Raw genomic sequence first — 20402 nt, forward strand, 5'->3', positions numbered from 1 at the left:
TAAAGGAAGCCATCAACAAAATGAAAAGGCTACCTAGTGAATGGGATAAAATATCTGGAAAACATATACCTGATAAGGGGTTAATGTACAAAAATATATAAAAACCCATACAACTCCATAGCAAACCACTCCAAATAGTCCAATTAAAAATAGCAGAATATCTGAATAGATGTTTTCCCAAGAAAATAGACAGATGGCCTACAGGTACATGAAAAGATGCTCAACATCACTAATCATCAGGGAAGTGCAAAATAAAATCTCAGTGAGGTATCTCTTTACAACCTTCAGAATGCCCATTCCCAAAAAGACAAAAATAACAAGTGTTAGCAAGAATGTGGAGAAAAGGGAATCATAGTGCACTACTGAAGTAAATGTAACCTATAGAACTACCATATGACCCAGCAATTCCACTTCTAGGTATAGAGAAAATGAAATGAAAACATTAATTTGAAAAGATATAAGCAGCTTCATGTTCATTGCAGAATTATTTACAGTAACTAAGATATGGAAACAAAAACAATGGATAAATGGATAAAAAAAGATGTGAGATTTATATATATATATATTATATATATATATATATATATATATATATATATAAATATACCAAGTGAAATACTATTTGGACAATAAAATAAATCTTACCATTTGCAATAACATGGGTAGATCTTGAGGGCATTATGGTAAGTATTTCAGACAAAGACAAATACCATATGATCTCACTTATATACAGAATTTAAAAAACAAAACAAAAAATAAGCTCATAGATACAGAGAGCAAATTAGTGCTTGACAAAGGCATGAGGTAGTGAGTTGGTAAAATGGGAGAAGGGGTCTAAAGGTACAAACTTCCAGTTATAAATAAGTCATAGGAATGTAATGTACAGCATGTTGTCTGTAGTTAATAATACTATATTGCATATTTGAAAGTTGCTAATAGAGCAAATCGTAGAAGCTGTCATCACAAAAAAAAATTTTGTAACTCTGTGATGATGGATGTTAACTAGACTTACTGTGATTTTTCACATATATATATATAAATTGGATCATTATGTTGCACATTTGAAACAAATACAATATTATATGTCAATTATACCTCAATTTATAAACTTATGAAATATGAGGGGAAAATATTTTCTTTTTAAGATTTTATTTATTTATTCATGAGAGAAAAGAGAGAGAGAGAGAGAGAGAGAGGCAGAGACATAGGCAGAGGGAGAAGCAAGCTCCATGCAGGGAGCCCAGTATGGGACTCTATCCTGGGACTTCAGGATCATGCCTTGGGCAGAAGGCAGGCGCTCAACCGCTGAGCCACTCAGGGATCCCCTATGAGGGGAAAATCTTATGAAGTTTATATTTTTGTGACTTCTGGGGATCCCTGGCTGGCTCAGTGGTTGAGCACCTGCCTTCGGCCCAGGATGTGATCCTGGAGTCCCGGGATAGAGTCCCACATCATGCTCCCTGCATGGAGCCTGCTTCTCCCTCTGCCTGTGTCTCTGCCTCTGTGTGTGTGTGTCTCTCATGAATAAATAAATAAATAAATAATTTTTTAAAAGACTATATTTTTGTGACTTCCTTAGATTATCTGCATACCTTCACATAATTTGCCTTAATTTCAAGACATATGTGTATATTACAATCCAGTTTAATTTTCTGGTGCTAATTACATGAATTAGTACAAACCCCCAAGAGCTGAAGGTATAGTCCCCATCAAGACTGCCCTACTTCAGATGCCAACCCCAAGACCATGGGCCTCCAGGTTGTGCTTTTTTCATGGAATGTGAATACAGCACCCTTTTCATTTATCAATTTGGTTACCAACAAGGAAGATCCACCTGGTATCACTTTCAAGAGTTTTTACCAAAGAGTCTTTCTGTAGAAATGATTGAATTGCTGGACACATGACAGAACTGTCTCTGTCCTCTCCCCTCCCTAGAGGTCAGCCTGGCTCAATGCCCCAATTCTCTAAATACATGGTTGGTGTCTGAGATGATAGCTCCTGTCCTTACTCTTCTTGTTAGCATAATCTCAGGTGGGAGCGATGGACTGACTATGAATGACAAAGACAGTCCTGTCACTAAGGAAATTCAAAGGATTTAGAGGTTGTCTCCCAGGATTGAGGTACAAAGACCAAATTCTTCACTATAGAATGCATGCTTACTAAATAGTTTTACTACACTTTTATGAAAAATAATATACCTTTAAGCCAAAGTTCTTTTTTTTTTGAGAGCCTATATAGGTTTTCCCATAATTGTTTCAAAACTACATATATAAAATGTTATTATTGCCAAAATATACACTCTCATGGATCATTAAAATAAATAATTATGGGCAGCCCGGGTGGCTCAGCAGTTTAGCGCCACCTTCAGCCCAGGGTGTGATCCTGGAGACCTGGGATCAAGTCCCACGTCAGGCTCTCTGCATGGAGCCTGCTTCTCCCTCTGCCTGTGACTCTGCCTCTCTCTCTCTCTCCTCTCTGTGTATTCTCATGAATAAATAAATAAATAAATCTTTAAAAAATAAATAAATAAATAAATGAAATAGATAATTATGTCCATATTAATTATATGTGCTTATATACGCACATAAATACATTTATTCATGTGTACATGTGTATACACACACACACACACACACACATTTTCCTAAAATAGTTTGGGTTCTCTTTTTCTCTAAATGAGTTTTCTAAAAACTATATCTTTGAAAAGATAATACTAGTAAACTTTCTAGTATACCTGCTAAGAGTAACTGTTTTGTAGTAATTTTCTATGGATAATCCCCAGAAACATATTCGTTAGGCTCAAGTAGGTAATGTTATTTGATAGTATGTCACATCATCTAACATCAGTAGAAAAATTAAGTTTTCTGCATGAGAAAATTTACCACACAAATAAGATACTTCTTAAATTTTATTTTAACATTTTAATGGAACTCTGTGGTATGTTTTGACTACTTACTAAATAGAGCAAATCAAGCATCACTTATGCATTTTCCAGATTCATCATCTGTTTTTGAATTGTGCTGGCTGTTACATACTTGGCAACACATTCAACTCAAGCATATTGAACTCTTTTCCCATTCTAAAAGATCCAGAAATGATCATGTCTGAATTTTAGTTTTTTCTAACTTCTCCTTTGCTATCAATTCTTGCTCTTTTTAATTTCCTCTGGTAGCATTTCCTGCTCTGCCCTTGTTATCTTAAGAATTAGCTCATAGTGTGAGCTGAGGAAATAAGTGAGGACCCAGTGACCCTCCCTGTAGAGTAGCATGCAGTCTACCAGGAATAGTTTCCTGGTAGCTCTTTCACTGGCTCAGAGACTACAAATTCTAAGATGTTTGATGTTTGGAAATTAGACATCCAGATAAGTGAGACTTTATTCCCAAAAAGTTATTTTACAAGGACTACTGTATTCCTTTATATATATAACATTATGAATTAGAATACTAAAAAGCTTTTCAACTGAACATTCATTTTTTTCTTACTGAAGCCACTTTCCTTAAATATTTGGAGGGTTTTTGTTGTATTAGTAAATATATCATCTTATATAAAACTTTAATATCGTTGTTATATCAGATCCAGAGTTTTTATTTAGGATTGAATTTAATAAGGAATATGTCACTCTTCTAAAGTTAGCATCATAGTTTCTTAAAAAGGTAAAATTTTTTTGGAATTTCAGACTCAAATTAAGAAACAAATATCATTACTTTTAAAATGTAGTTAATGTTTATTTTAAACATCTTTGAAATTAACCAATGATAGTCAACTTATTGGGCACATTTTTTTTTCTGAAAATAACTGCTTATAAAGTATATATCCAGGTCTATATACTGTTGGTTAATTAAACTAATTGATATGTCTTTTAAATGTAAGTATCTCCCCAGAATACTTGATTTTATTTTTTATAGGTATCTGAAAAATATATTTGACATCGGTGTTTTATACGGATACTAAATTGTTCTCCTACTTGTTTTGTTTTTGCTGCATTTAAGTTACTATATGAATTTCCTATCATGTATTTCATTTCCCTGTAAGCCATTGCTAGTTTAATTTTCCAAAACAGTAACATTTAGAATTTTCCATTGAGATTATTTGCTGAGTGCATTCATCATGCTTTTTTTTACTGTTATCCATTTAGCAATGCCACTATAACACTGTAGACATGACTATTACGATATATATCACAATATATTGTGATTGTTTGCATTTTTAACCTCACCTTAAATTGTGATGCCTAAGGATATGAAGCCATACTTCTGTAATTTTGTGTAATTTCCATCTCAACCTCATGGTTGGCAGTAGCTAGGAAGGAAATGTTATTTGAATGAGAGAGCTAATGGAAGCCTCAGTTCTCTCTGGTTCTATATTCCCTCCCCCCTTTTTTTTCCCATTTTTTTTTTGTCAGGTAGTGACTTTTACCAGCTCCTAACATAAGAACGCTTTTTCTGGGAGTTACTTAGCATTTTTGTGACAGATTCATTTCCCTAGCAGCATCTCAGCGTTAAGATAATGAAAATAGTTAAAACCAGAAAAGTTATCTCATAGTTTGAAGTCTACTTGCTTCTCCTAACCTTTTGGCATTACCTACAGATCTTGTCTTTTCAAAAATTTCTCTAGAGTACTCTCAGATAAGAAAATTAAAGTTCAGTTTGAAGAAGTATTTCAGATAGTAGTGAAAACAATTAAATGTATATATATTTTAATAAAAAAATTACCTAGAGAAAAGGTAACATTTAAAATATTTTTAAACAATATCACATGGTTATAGTATGATTGCTCTTTCTTTAACCAGATATTATTGTATTATGACATTTCCTTGTTCTTACAAATAATTTATCAAATTCATAAAACTAAACACTTAAAATGGGTCCATCATACTATAGGTCAATTATATCTCAAATAGACTTATTTTTTAAAAAGGAGAGATAGTGGTTGGTTCATTTTTAAAAGAACAAGAATGTATCAAGTACCTTGCTCTCTGCCTGGTCTCTACAACAACAACAACGTAAAATGTTTTTAAGAACGTAAAATGTTTTTAAGAACACAGAGTTTTAGTCCATTGTGTTTCCAAACTTTTCCATTTGTTGTGCAGTTTATCAAGCTCTGATAAAGTGGTTTCATTATTGAATTACTGGTGATACATATTGAAAATAGGAAGACAAAAGGGACAAGCATATTGACTTTTAATTTCTGTGATTCCAACCCTATTTAGTTGGCCTTTGGGGGATACTTGGTAGATTATCTGAGACCATTCTGATTTGGTTTTCAGTTTCCAAACAAAATTATTACAAAGGATCTAGTCACTATGTCATCTTTGATTTTGGGCTTTGGATCCAGTGCTCTTAAATACATAAACCTTAACACAAACACACATTTCTCACTTAATTTGTCAACTTTATCAAAGGTTAGATACATAGCCTCTAGGAAATTATTTTAGCCTCTGGCTTTTGCCTAGCTGGGCAGTCATTGATGCTACTCCAACAAATCTGGCTCCTGCCTTCTGCCTCATTGGGCAGCTTTTGATGCTGTCTTGGATAATCTTTATTTAGAGTCCTGAATAAGAATGCTTCATGTCGATTTTACTCCCATTGGCTATTTGGACATTTGTTTTCCATCAGTAATGGCCATCTGGATCTGTTTTTAATATGTATCAGATATTTCACCACTTTTGATTTCTTTTCTCAAGCTCTGTCTTAATGACATGATGGAAATAGTTTAACTTGGTGAAATAGTACATTTTCTCTCAAGAATACTACTTTTGTGTGTCATGATCTGTGTCTTCCTTCAGGAAAATGAGTATTAAACATTTAAGTGGCACAGACCTCAAGGAACCAAACACATGAGTCCATTTAGTCTGGTTCCACTGCCTTAGAGAATCCTGAGGTGTGGGATATTGTAGAGCTTGGTGACATCTTTCCCCACACCTCTCTATGCTCTCTGCCTCTCCTTTGCTTCAGTGCATTTCACCAGCCAGAGACAGAGGCCCCTGTGATAGTAGCCAAACAGGTGTTTTACCAATGCTGATAAAAACTTTCAAGTCTTCTCTCCAAAACTATCCCACCATTCCCCTAGGACTAAGTGAGCCTGAAATAGCCCCACTCATGACTAAACTAATTTCCTGAAATTTAGCATCTTCTCACACCCTAGACTCAGTTCTCTTTAGAATTGTTTTATCACCCTTACAGGTAGCATGCACTCTGCATTGCCATTATTTATGTACTTCTTTGTCTTCTGAGGAGTATACTAGGAATTCTTATATAGGTAGGGATCTTGTCCTATTCAGCTCTGCATTGCCAGAACTTACCACAGGGTACGGCACATGAGAGTACCAAATAAATGCAATAGGAGAGAGTGAGGAGTGCAAAGCATGCAGAATCAAAATTTTAAAGTGCTAAGTACTCCTAGCTGAATTAGTGCTAAAGGAATTTAGCTGCTTTTATTCCAGTCTCTCAACTGTCCTTTCACTTAATAGACTCTTATATGATAACCAAATTATCTGGTTTGTACTGCTTTGTCAAGAACTACTGTGATGGAAGTCCAAACTAGTAAATGATCTGTTTGCTTCTCAAATGTACTGGAAATGGATTTCCAGCCTTAGATGAAGTTTCATATTTTGGTATAAAATGGTGAAAATTGTCCTATGAGTGGGATTGACAACTCCATAATGAAGGGTACAGATCCTGAGAAAGCAGTGAAGTTTCAGTGTAAAGCTGTTTACAGTTGGCTCAGGAAATCTGTTAGAACAGAAAAATGCTGGGGCAGCCTGGGTGGCTCAGTGGTTAGGCCCAGGGCAATCCTGGAATCCTGGGATCGAGTCCCACGTCGGGTTCCCTTCATGGAACCTGCTTCTCTCTCTCTGCCTCTCTCTCTGCTCTCCCTCTGCCTGTGTCTCTGCCTCTCTCTTCATATCTCTCATTAATAAATAAATAAAGTTTTAAAAAAAGAACAGAAAAATGCCATGTCCACGTATTAGGAAGTCCCTATTCTTTATGTGAAGAAATCTGAGAATTAGAGTCTGTGTGGAATTTATCTTACCATATCCACCAGTCTGCTTATTCTGATGACCAAGAAAATGATAAATAGGAGTCAAAGCACAGGATATTTCCATGGAGAAAAGTACAGATATAAAATTTGTACGTACTTGGGATTTAGTCTATGACATTATCAGGTTTGTTACCAGAAGGACAAACTATTAGGAATCAAACTCATTTTTACCAACTTGCCTCTAGGATAGACTTGAACAAGTTGATCTATTTCACACTAGTCAGATAATTAGAGGATATAACATCAACAACAACAACAAAAGACAATCAAGCTGGTTGTATAGATATCATGTCTTGTTAGGGAATTAGAGGCAAGGACTGAGCTGATGGACCATTTTACAGTTGTACGTATCACTTAAGACTGCATTTAATGTATATGGACACTATCTGCATAGCCTTCTAATTTCAGAAAGGCTCTAAAATAATTATCTCACATTTTAGTTTCTCAGCATCACCTTTCTATACAAAAAAAGAATGCTCTGCTATTGTTGTCTCTTAAGGACTTCCTTGGTACAGGAAAGTAGATGAAGACACATCTTTAGGTTCTTCACACAACTCTAGGTGAACAATTTCCAGCAAGCTTGAAATGCTTTCAAAAATTGACCACAGTATAATACTTGAGTATAGCAGTAGCCTTCCTCCAGGTGCAGGGTACCTTTTAGATAGAGACTATCTTTTTCACATTGGGTAAAAATATAACGATAATGAGGTACCTGGGTGGCATAGTCAGTTACACAACCGATTCTTGGTTTCAGCGCAGGTCATGATCTCAGGGTCCTGAAATCGAGCTCCATGTCAGGCTCTGCTTGAGATTCCTTCCCCCTCTAACCCTCCTGCTCATTCTCTCTCTCTCTCTCTCTCTAATAAATAAATAATTCTTTAAGAAATATAACAATGATTGTGATAATAACAGATAATATATAATGTTTATTTGAAAATGTGCATGTTTTAATATGTAAATATGTCTGTGTCCTGTGCTGGGTTTTGAACATGTAATTTAGTCTTTTTTCTCTCAGCAACCCCAGGGAGGAGTTAACCTATGTTATTTCCAAATTTAAATAAGGAAAGGTAGGTTTAGTGAGGTTAAATAACTTGCTCAGCTCACATAGCTAGTAAATGGCACAGCTGGGGTTTAATAAACAATGAATGTGTGTTCAGTTGATGGCCTTCCTTTACAAAACAAACAAATAAACAAACAGGAAAAACAACCTTGCTTAATAAGATTCTATTTTCTCAAAGATTTCAACCAACAGGGGCCTCTGCCACACCTGTCCTTTTTTTTTTTAAGATTTTATTTATTAATTCCTGAAAGACAGAGAGAGAGAGAGAAAGAGAGAGAGAGAGAGAGAGAGGCAAAGACACAGGCAGAGGGAGAAGCAGGCTCCATGCAGGGACCCTGATGGTGGGACTCGATCCCGGGACTCCAGGATCACGCCCTGGGCTAAAGGCAGGGGCTAAACTGCCGAGCCACCCAGGGATCCCCCACACCTTTCTCATCTGTAGTCTCAGCCTAGATATTTTTGTCAAACAAATACAAATCACCCTTTCCCTTTCCGTGATCCTTGTCCAAACTCCTTGCCCACTATAGGCCATTTTCTTTTTCAGTCTATTCATTTTGTTACTTTATTATATAATTTCAGCCTTAAGAAACATTTGTGAAAAATAGGTAAAATTGGCTAATGAGAAAGTCATTATTTTTAGACAAGGCTCATAAAAAACATTTAAACTTTTGTTATGTATATTTCTTTCATGAGTAGCTTGCATCCTTGAATTATTTCCCATATGAAACATGGCAAAATATCAAAATTACAAATGTTAGTAGTTTCAGTAGTTTAGAACTTTTCATCTAAGCAACCCCCCAAATTAAACATAAGCCTTTAGAACCAGTCTCTAGGATTTAATTTCTTAGGCAGATAATCATACCATTGTCTATATAAGGCAAAATGGATTAATACCCATTGGATCCTTTTTTATTCTTCTTTACCTGTCAGTCTGATCAAACGATGATTCACCAGTCTGTACCCCTTACTCCTTTTGAGCCCTGGCTCACAATTCATCTTAAGAAATCTTTCCTAATTATCTATACTCTGCTCTGATCAGCCTTTTGTTTTATAAACCTTTGGTATGGTTTGGCATCCAGGTTATGGGGGACAGAAAAGGATATAACACCATTTTTGCAGAGACATAGTTTTAAAAAGACGTATGCTTCTATTGCAATCATAAGTGCACTGATTTTAAATATACATGCATGGGCACCTGGGTGATTCAGTCAGTTAAGTATCTGACTTTGGCTCAGGTCAGGATCTCGGCGTCCTGGGATCACATGGAGCTTGGCATTCAGTGGAGAGTCTGCTTCTCCCCTTCCCTCTCCATCTGTCCCTCCCCCTTTGCTCTTGTTTTGCTCTCTCAAATAAATAAAGCCTTTTAGAAATTAAATAAATAAATAAATAAATACGCATTATTTATGATGTGCATATGGTTTTCCTACTCTGTTCTCAAGCGCTGTTGGTAGCATGGTCATGCTCAAGATTGTGATGGGTCCCAAGCTAAGCCCCTGCTTATTTGGTAGTTCTTTCAGGGCTTTCTCCTGTGCTTGGGAGGCTGCAAGCTGCTTAGTAAACTGGTGATAGAGGGTTAACTTCATCCTCCTCATCTCCTTCACTGAAATCTACTGCCTTCTTTGCTTTCTAGTAGATTAAAAAGGCTAAGTTATTAAAACTCAGGGATAAGTTTCCCACTTAATTATCATGATGACAACTGACCTTTTTCCTGTAAAGTATTATGTTTAATTCATTCTTTTAGAGACTACTAATTTAAGTTGTATCTTACTTATTGCTTCTGTCCAATAAATTCTGGCATGGAGGATACTAAGCCAATGGTATATTTATATTCAGTGAACATTTAATTTAACATTTGGGTTATTCGCCTATACTCTTTGACTTGATTTTCTGCCCTGTAATGATCCAATTTTTTCCTTCTCCTCTTGCTCTTGTAGCAATAAGAAAAACATTGTGTTGTGTTTTCACCCCTTCCATAACAGCATGCATATTTCTGAAAGTGTCAGACTTCACCTTTGTATGCCTTTGGCTAGCACACATAAATTATCAAACTGTAGAATTTAATGAACTATCACATTTTTTGGTATTAAATATGAACATCTAAACTGCGAGCTACATCTCAAATGTACAGTACACTTCTTACATTATCTACTGTCAAGAAATGTGACTTTGTTATTGCACTTTATGCATCTCTGTCCCTCCTATGGTAGAGACAGCAGAAGGCAGCACTCTCTCAAAGCAAAGAAACCCTTAGAGCCCCCTTCCTGCCTAGCTAAAGTCTCAGGGTTCCAATTTTAAAAGACCAAAATGGAAGAAGGGGATCTGGGCATAGTGCAGGAAGGTACAACCATGCTGCATAGGTATATTGAGCTGCCTTATACCTCCAGAATCTGGCCCTTCTTACTGACCCATGGGTGGCCCTCACAAACCTCACAAGCTCACAAGATGGCTACTCTGCCTCCAAGCAATGCATTGGTTTTTCCAAGCAGAAACAATGGTGAAGAGGGAAGGCAAAGCTGCCATCTACCAGCCTTTGCCTACTATTAAAGAGCTTCCCCCGAAGCCCCACGTGGTTACTTTTATTTCCATCTCTTTGAACAGAATTAGCCTCAAAAGAGACTGAAATAGATATTTTTAGTTGATCTATTGCCACCCTGAGCAAAACTGGGTTTCTTTTGATGAAAAGGGAGGAAGAATTAGATTTGGAATAAGCAAGTAGCAGTGGCTGCTTCAAGGATAATAAGTCTCTACAAAAATGTCCAGTTAACCTTGACTGAATCCCAACTAAAACAATAATTAGGAAATTGGCATTATGAGTCAATAGCCTAATTTCAGAATATAAGTTTTAAAGTGAAATTTAGCAGCATGTAAAGAAAATTAATATTTTTCACCACTGAAAAAAAAAATATTTGGAGATTTTACCTTTCTGAAGCCCAGCTTTAAGAATAGAAAAATAAATGTTTTGATTCTGAAAATACTCTACAAAAATATCTGGCGATTCTTCTACCCAGAAAGCATTTTCTCTTTTGAAGGTCCCCTATTATATAAAATGGGATTAGGTAATAATAAGTAGTCATGGGACTCTAGCAGCTTCATCTCAAGGTTCCTTCAATTCTTAAAGGCCTGGACTGAAAGATAAGGTGATAGCATTTTTTTTTCAGATATATACAGCCATCTTGCTCAGATTTAGGGGTCATTCAGTCTTCCTGGCAGGATGTTCAGGCAAAACATTTGATTATTTTCCTGGTAAGCATGTTCCACCTGTGTTGGGTATTTTCCAATACTGATGTGATTCAATCAAGTTTGATGCTGAGTATAAAAATAACACCAGCATACAGTAGACTATTACCTTACTAACATTTATTTTTGTTTTTATTCAGTTTATGCACTAATTCAGAAAGTGCCTGACCATATGATTAATCAGAGCAGGCAGCTGCCAGTGTGATGAAGTCTGGGAACTACGGGAAAGAGCTCCCCCACAGACATGCCATTTTAGCATGTTGAAAGGAAAGGGTGCTAAGGCACATGTTGGTTAAGTGCATACTGTCCCTAAAGAGAGAGAGTTAGTTTCAAATTACTATTCTATAACTGGTAAGATCTTAGAGTAAAAGAATGTATCAAATGATTTAGTATAGTCATTTAGGATAGTGGCAGATCCCAAGACAGATAAATTCTGGTAAGAGTAAAAGCGAAGTTCAAAACAGCATAGAGATAGGGCACTACAGGGGGGCTCCCAGCCCACCTGGAAGTAGAGCTAAACATACCCAAAGTAAGAATCTCAAAGCCAATGGAAAGATACCAGGACACACTCTGCCTGCTTCACACTCTTGCCCTGAAATTGCTTGGAATGCAATGGCATTTATCAGAAAGGAGAAATTCCCTTATTCTGTGATAAGCACAATTTGACAACTTTGTATTGTTCATAAAATTATGTTATACTTGAATACCAGTGTTAACTAAAAGTTAATCTAAATCATTTCAAAAAAGAATAGCCATTCAGTTCACAAAATGCTAATGTATTTTAAGAGCCCAGTAGGATAAATGCTGGAATATATAGCTAATATTATTATTATTATTTTTTATAGCTAATATTATTAATAGAAACCTAAAACCATTGCAACACTCCTGCCTAGATTATCATTATACAGACAGTACCCTGTTGTATTTAAAGCTTCAAAGTGAATGAAATAAATGTGCCTTTTTAGAATAGAGTTTGTATTTTACTGCCACCTAATAATAATGTTAATGTCTAAATAGGTTAAGCAGATATAACAATAGTTCCAAGGAAGAATTATCTGTTAACTCACACAGGATTTGGACCATCTATGGTCATTAGTGAGCAGGTTGACAAGTATTTAAGTATTGCTGACATGACCGGGTTAAACACATTTTTTTAGTGTTTTAGTGGGTTTTTTTTTTTTAGTTTGGAAAAGGAAAGTATTTGAAAAGTACTTTAATAATGAAAAATGTCACTGTGATTCTCCTTCAGATAGTAACCAGTATGTATCTATAGTGGTTCATTTTACATTACCTTAATCACTGTTCAATTCAAAACAACAAATGTATATTGAGATCTACTATTGGCAAGAAAGACATTGTTTTAGGAATCATAGAAACTATAGTGATGGGAACACATATACTTGCTTCTCTTAAGCATGTTTAGAATCTAAACGGGTGATGAAATAAATATAACCAACTAAATATAACCAACCAGAATGTAAGACAAATAGTTCAAATCTATAAAATTGAGGGGCTCGGGAAGGGCTCAGTGGATATGTGGCATCTGTGATAGGCACTGAAGGCCAATCAGCATCCTAGTAATTAGAGATTGATGAGCAAGGCCATTCTAGATCAAGAGAATCAGCACATAGATATTAGGTATATTCACTTAAGAATGTGGAGTCCACATTCTTAAGTGGACATACAGGCAGTTAGGATGTAGTTCTTATTACAAGCACTTTAAAAGAAAGTGTCAAATAGAAAAAGCAATCCTAAAATATGTATGAAAACAGAAAAGAACCTGAATAGCCATAGCAATCTTGAGAAAGAAGAACAAAGCTGGAGTCATCATGCTTCCTGATTTCAAACTATATTACAAAGCTGTAGTAATCAAAACAGTATGCCAGTATGCCTATTCCAGTATGGAATAGGCATAAAAACATGTACATAGATCAGTGGAGCATAATAGCTCAGAAATAAACCCACATATATATGGTCAATTAATTTATTACAAAAGAGCCAAGAAAGTACAATGGGGAAAGTAGCCTCTTCAATAAATGGTGTTGGGAAAACTGGACAGCCACATACAAAAGAAGGAAACTGAAACACTACTTAAAATCATACAAAAATAACTAAAAATGAACTTGAATTAAAATTTAAAAAGACTTGAATTTAAGATCTGAAACCATAAAACTCCTAGAAGAAAACATAGGTGGTAAGCTCCTTGACATTGGTCTTGGAAATTAGTTTTTGGATTTGACACCTAAAGCAAAGGAAAAAAAAAAAGAAAAAGTAAAAGTAAAAAGAAACAATTGGCATTACATCAAACTAAAACGCTTCTGCACAACAAAGGAAACCATGAACAAAATAAAAGGCAGCCTACTGAATGGGAGAAAATATTTGCAAATCAAATACCAAATAAGGGCTTAATATCCAAAATATATAAAGGACTTACACAAGTTAATAGCAAAAACAATCCAATTACAAAATGGACAGAGGATCTGAATAGACATTTTTCCAAGCAAGACATGTGTATGGCTAACAGGTACATGGAAAGATGCTCAACATAACTAATCATCAGGGAAATGCAAATCAAAACCACAATGAGATATCTCCTCACACCTTTCAAAATGCTATTATAAAAGAGAGAAATAATAAGTGTTGGCGAGAATGTAGAGAAGAGGAAACCCTTGTGTTCCCACTATCAGTGGGAATGTAAATTGGGGAAAATATGGAAAATATTGTGGAGATTCATCAAAAAATTAAAAATAGAATTACCGTGTGATCCAGCAATTCCAGTTCAGGGTATTTATCCAAAGACAAAGAAAACACTAATTCAAAAGTTTATATGTATGCCCATGTTCATTGCAGCATTATTTACAATAGCCAAGATAAGGAAAGAACCTAAATGTTCACTGATGGATGAATGGATATAGAAGATATGGTGTGTGTGTGTGTATTTAAATATATATAAATATATATATGTATTGTGCACATACACACACATTACAATGGATTATTATTCAGCCATAATGAAAGAATGAAATCTTGCCATTGGTGACATGTATGGACCTGGAGGGCAATATGGTAAATGATATAAGCCAGACAGAAAAAAATAAATAAATGCCATATAATGCAGTTATATGTGGGATGTTTAAAAAAAACAAAACCAAGCTCATAGATCTACAGAATGGATTTTTAGTTGCCTGAGGTGAGGGCTAGGGGGTGGATAAAATGGGTGAAGAGAATGGAAAGGTACAAATTTCCAGTTATAAAATGAATTTAAGTCATGGGGATATATGGGGATCCCTGGGTGGCTCAGCGGTTTGGCGCCTGCCTTCAGCCCAGGATGTGATACTGGAATCCTGGGATCAAGTCCCATGTCGGGCTCCCTGCATGGAGCCTGCTTCTCCCTCTGCCTGTGTCTCTGCCTCTGTGTGTGTGTGTGTGTGTGTGTCTCATGAATAAATAAATAAAATCTTAAAAAAAACATCATGGGTATATAATGTAGGTATGGTAACTATAGTTAATAGCATTGTATTGCATATTTGAAAGGAGCCAGGAGAGTGGATCTTGAAAGTCCTCATCACAAGAAAAAGGATTTGGTAACTATGTATAGTGATAGATGTGAACTAGTCGTACTGTGGTGATCATTTTGCAATATATATAAATATCAAATCATTATGTTATAACTGAAGCTAACATGTTAGGTCAACTATACTTCAGTAAAAAGAAAGTATATATTTAACTGTTTATAGAATCTCCTTGTTATGGAACACATTCCTCTGAGCTCTGTAAGAATGTTTCTTTTTATTTATGTACTATTAGAGTGGATAGATTTGGGGAATGTTTCCAATACATGTCTTAATAAGCAAATGATAAAGCCAGTTTACATATTTAATTCCTGTATTCCCTCATGTTATGCTTTCCATTTCCACTTTTTAGGCCTTCTTTTTTTTAAGATTTTATTTATTTATTTATTCATAGAGAACACACAGAGAGAGAGAGAGAGAGAGAGAGAGGCAGAGACACAGGCAGAGGGAGAAGCAGGCTCCATGCAGGGAACCTGATGTGGGACTTGATCCTAGGTCTCCAGGATCACGGCCTGGGCTGAAGGCGGTGCTAAACCACTGCACCACCCGGGCTGTCCAGGCCTTACTTTGATTCAATTGATTTTCAACCTTCTAGGGCCAAACAGTAACTTCTTAAGACACATCTACATTTTTTCTCAAGACCAAGTATGTGATTCCACACAATCTAATCCTATTCCTTATTGATTTGTGTAGTCTTAGAATGAGATCATGTCTGGTCTCTTAGAGATCATAACCGAGTAATATACATTGAAACATACTCTTAAAACCCTACCTCAAAGATCCTTATGTTATTGGCAGGCATGTCATCCACTGGAAGTCTTTGCCACAACCCTGAATTCAACACACAAGACACCGTCAGGTATTCTCAGATTCATCTGAGTAATGAATTATAGCAATGAAACAGAGAAAGGATTTTGATCTCTAAACCATTGAGAGAAAAAAGTCATTCACTAAGATGGCAAAGTTTTTGAAAGAAAGGAAATGTTCTCCTTTGTTCTCCCTCCATCCCAAAGGAATAGGAAGATGGACAGTGTTAATTTTATCAACAGTAATTTAATTTTGTCCAAAAATCTTTATTTGGCTATTTCTGAGCTGAACTACAACTAATATGTTTTTTTAAAGAAGTTTGTTGTTTATTTGCAGGTGCAAGCCAGTTATGTGACACGCTATGAAAATATTTTCTCCCTCTTCTGGGTTCTGGAGCAGCTTCTTCAAAAGGAAACCAAAGAAGGCAACACTTCAAGTGTAGTGCATGATGACCAAGAAATCAAGAAATTTCTTCAAAAGCATGATGAAAATATTTCCCAACTCTCTGATGCATTTCCTTTATTTACTCTTTATTTATGGAGACTGGGCATTCTCTTGAACTCGTTAGAAACGGTTGAAAGTAAATCACTTCCTTAGCAATTTACTAAATGTCAGAAGCATACTGAAGTATGAAGATCTTCTGCTTAAAAGATTTTCAAAATTTTTTAAATGAGTGTTTAGGGACACCTGGGTGACTCAGTGGTTGAGCATCTGCATTTGGCTCAGGGCGTGATCCCAGAGTCCTTGGGATTAAGTCCCTCATCAGGCTCCCTGCAGGGAGCCTGCTTCTCCCTCTGTCTATATCTCTGCCTCTCTCTGTCTCTCATGAATAAATTAAAAAATCTTTTTTAAAAAATGAGTGTTTTAAATGGATTTCTTAATATAATCATTAATTCAGTAGTTTTAAATTGTATATAAAAGATTATGAGTCATATTTCTATACTAAAATCAGCCAGTTTCAGTTGAGAATGTCCTTATTTCCATGTAACTGTTTTTTACCATAGTTACTCAATATAGTCTAGTTCTATTCTCTATAATGGACCATTAATTGTCTATCTCATAAACAATATTTACATTTTAAAAGATTTATACATAATAGATACTAAAAGGCAATGGAAGAGATCTTAAAAGTTTTGTTGTTCATCAACACAGTCTTTAAGTGGTTATAAATGGAGTTTCATTTACAGAAGATCATTGTCTATCTTCTTAGAGGATGACTCTTTAACATTTATAAACCTAATAGCCCTTAATTTCATAAAATCATATTTGTCAAGTTCTTTGAAAGTACTAATTCATCGTTTAAAATGTTTGGTTTTCAAGTGTTTGTTTTCATTCTGTTTATCATGTGTAATACTTCTGTTATTGTTAAAATGTAGTTAAGTCATTTATAATTAAATCATTAAGGATATTTTTACAAATCTAGCATCTGCCCAGAAATATACTCATCAAAAGTATATTTATACTTATTAAAAATATTAGTTAAATATTCCAATTACACAGTTTCATTGACTTTATTTCAATTATCAAATTCATAACAAACTAGCTTAATGAGTACACATTATGTATTTTCCTATAGTGCAATTTAGGGCACAACAAATATAATTTACTTTGTAAATTATGTGTGATATTGTTTCATAAGTTAATTACCATTCCTAAATGCCATTTTAAAAAAACAAATGTATATAAAATCATATCATCACCTGCCACAGGTTTTTTTGGAACTATTTCTAGCTTTCTAGAAAAGAAAGCCTTTTTAAAAATAAAACTTAATGTGTAAGTCACCTATTGTGATGAAACAAATGACTGTAAAATCCTAGTGGCACACAGCAATAAATATGTCTCAAGTGTCTATGGGTCAGTCACTTGGGGATTGAGGCATCTGACCTGAGTTCTGCTGGAAAGCTCTGCTCAGGTTGCAGATCCCACAGGGGTAGGCTCTTTATTATATATTGGGCTTTCATCTCTTCCACTAGTGCTCATTCAGGGGCCCAGGTTGAGAGGGAAGCAGCTACTCAGGGGAGTTTCTGTGGCAATGGCAGATTGAGAAATGTTACACTGTGATTGTCCACATGTATTAGCCAAAGTACATCAAGTGGTCAAGCTCAGAGAAAAGAGGCAAGGAAGCACCCTCCCAGAATGGGAGAACTTGCAAAGTTAAATGGCAAAGGCCATGGATACAGGAGAGAAGGGAGAGTTGGGGCAAATAATTTACTGTAGCATACATACTAGTCAAACACGAGAAGGGTATTCCAGATCCTGAGTTCAGAGAAATTTTTATAGTATTTGATTCTTGGGATTTGTATAGTTGATGACACCACACAAAATGACATCTCCCCATCCTCACTCTTAATGATTAGACAAAGTTGGTAAATATATAAGCAACAGCAGTGGCCCTTGACCCACTGCAGCCAGCCAACATAATGATCCTAAGAAGTCTTTTGTAACTAGAACAGATTTCTTAATTCTAATAATCTTCACAGCTTCATGGTCTGAAAATTAGCTTAGAAAATGTATTTATTTTAGAGGGACAGACAAGATGTTGGGATCATTGTTCACATACAAAATGGAGATATATATTATTTCCATCTGATACTATTTTTTTAAACACTTAACTTTTTTTTAAGATTTTATTTATTTATTCATGAGAGACACAGAGAGAGAGAGAGGCACAGACACAGGCAGAGGGAAAAGCAGGCTCCAGGCAGGGAGCCTGACGCAGGACTTGATCCCAGATCCCCAGGATCATGCTCTGGGCTGAAGGCGGCGCTAAACCATGGAGCCACTAGGGCTGCCCTTAACTTTTAATCTATTATATGACACCTAACCCTTAATTCTCCTGTGTTTCATTCTCTAACTGTTAACTGTGCAGCACATTTAGTATTGAAGTCTCAATCTGCTAGTGAAAAAGAAGATAAAATGAAACGTTTGTATCAATTTCAAACAAGTGATGTACCATAGAGAATGAATGATTTAAACTAGAATTAAAATGATTGAAGAATGTTGTAGCAATTAAGATTTGATTAATGTCTAACTCTAGAATTAAAAATAAAGAGGACCACAAGGTAATCCTAAAAATGGAAGAAATGATAAAAATGATACTAAGTGCTGACATTCATATAATAAACCTATAACACTCATGTAGTATAGCTATAATAGGCGCCAGGCAGTGCAGTAAGTGTTTATGTATATTTACTCTTTTTAATTCGCCCAACAGCCCTATGTGATAGGTAGCATTATTATGTGCATTTTAGAGAAGAGGAATTCTGGCAAAGGAATGTGCAAAGGTCATACCACCAGGACCTGGAAGACCTAGATTTCACCCCCAGGAATTTTATCTTCCAGTCCACACCTAATTAATCTGCTACACTTCCTGTTCATTATACTGGTAATTATAAAAATTTCACAAATACCATCTCTTGGCAGTTGTCATTGAAGCTTTATATGCCCTTAACTACAAATCTTTTATCATCGCAGTTATGAGCAAGCTGGCTTCTTAGCCCCTGCAGAGCGGCTGTCCTATCTACCACCAACTCGAGCAAGAGCAGACTTGTTCTTTTCTACATTGTAGCATTTTATTATAGTAAAGACTCTTCAGGTAAGTTACAGATCCTCTTTGATCAATTATGTTCTAAAAAGTACAAAGCTCTCTTTAAAGATGGGGTAGGGCTCTTTGGGGTCTGCCGCGGAAACAAGATGACGAAGGGGACGTCATCGTTCGGAAAGCGTCGCAATAAGACGCACACGTTGTGCCGCCGCTGTGGCTCTAAGGCCTACCACCTTCAGAAGTCCACCTGCGGCAAGTGTGGCTACCCTGCCAAGCGGAAGAGAAAGTATAACTGGAGTGCCAAGGCTAAAAGACGGAATACCACTGGGACCGGTCGAATGAGGCACCTAAAAATTGTATACCGCAGATTCAGGCATGGATTCCGTGAAGGAACGACACCTAAGCCCAAGAGGGCAGCTGTTGCAGCATCCAGTTCATCTTAAGGATTTCAACGATTAGTCAAAATAAACGTTCTGGTTTTAAAAAGTAAAAAAAAAAAAAAAAATAAAGATGGGGTAGGTGAACTATCAGGCTGCAGTGCTCAACCCAGTGGGGGAGAAAACAAATCTGAGTTTTTTATCCTTGGATCTATAAAAAGATATTGGTGTTATCTATTGCAATCTTTTACAAACTTTTACTTTTCCATTATACTTGTTGGCATCCTATAGATAAAAGCAGTTATCTGAGAGAGGCAAGGAAAAAAGGCATTTACATATCCAAATATTTATGTGAATTTGAGGATTTTTAAAAAATACTGATGGCTCTGGCTTATAATAACTATGTTTTGTTTATTCATCAAATATTAAACACCAACTTTGTGTACAAACCAGTTATTAGCACATATAAAATAAATATAATAAATTTTAGCTTTTATCAAATTTATAAAGCAGAATTTTGTTTTAGTGGTCACTATAATGACCCAACAACATCAATAGCTTGTATTTGCTGAAGGAGATAGAATGATAACATTTACCTAATTTAAAAAAAAAATAAAAAGAATTTTTGTTATTGAAAGCCAATTCAATTTTAAAAATTACTTATAGAATTGGACAGCACTAAATTCATCTGGTCAATAAACTAGCTGCTCTTTTTTTTTTTTTTTTAATTTTTTTTTTTTTTTTTTTTTTTTATTTATGATAGT

At 35.5% G+C, this 20402-nt stretch overlaps 2 protein-coding genes across 4 annotated transcripts in view; both read left to right on the forward strand.

Moving 5' to 3' along the window:
- The window catches only part of MEI4 (meiotic double-stranded break formation protein 4), a 204432-nt gene extending 187859 nt beyond the window's left edge, over positions 1-16573 (forward strand). For all 3 annotated transcript variants that reach the window (XM_025444659.3, XM_049092266.1, XM_049092265.1), the window contains one exon: positions 16054-16573. In XM_025444659.3, the coding sequence (XP_025300444.3) occupies positions 16054-16314 (261 nt within the window). In that variant the 3' untranslated portion in view covers positions 16315-16573. The remainder of the gene's footprint in view (positions 1-16053) is intronic.
- A 2789-nt stretch (positions 16574-19362) lies between these two features.
- Positions 19363-20139, forward strand: LOC125752235 (60S ribosomal protein L37). The gene has a single exon (XM_049092267.1). It carries the CDS (start codon positions 19411-19413, stop codon positions 19702-19704), a length of 294 nt encoding a protein of 97 aa, XP_048948224.1. The 5' UTR covers positions 19363-19410; the 3' UTR covers positions 19705-20139.
- The last annotated feature ends 263 nt before the right edge of the window (positions 20140-20402 follow it).

This window comes from Canis lupus, chromosome 12 (assembly GCF_003254725.2).
Source record: "Canis lupus dingo isolate Sandy chromosome 12, ASM325472v2, whole genome shotgun sequence".
In the NCBI taxonomy this organism is placed as follows: Eukaryota; Metazoa; Chordata; class Mammalia; order Carnivora; family Canidae; genus Canis; species Canis lupus.

Coding starts and splice junctions, on each gene's coding strand:
- LOC125752235 (XM_049092267.1), top strand. CDS start 19,411: ATGACGAAGGGGACGTCATCGTTCGGAAAGCGTCGCAATAAGACGCAC.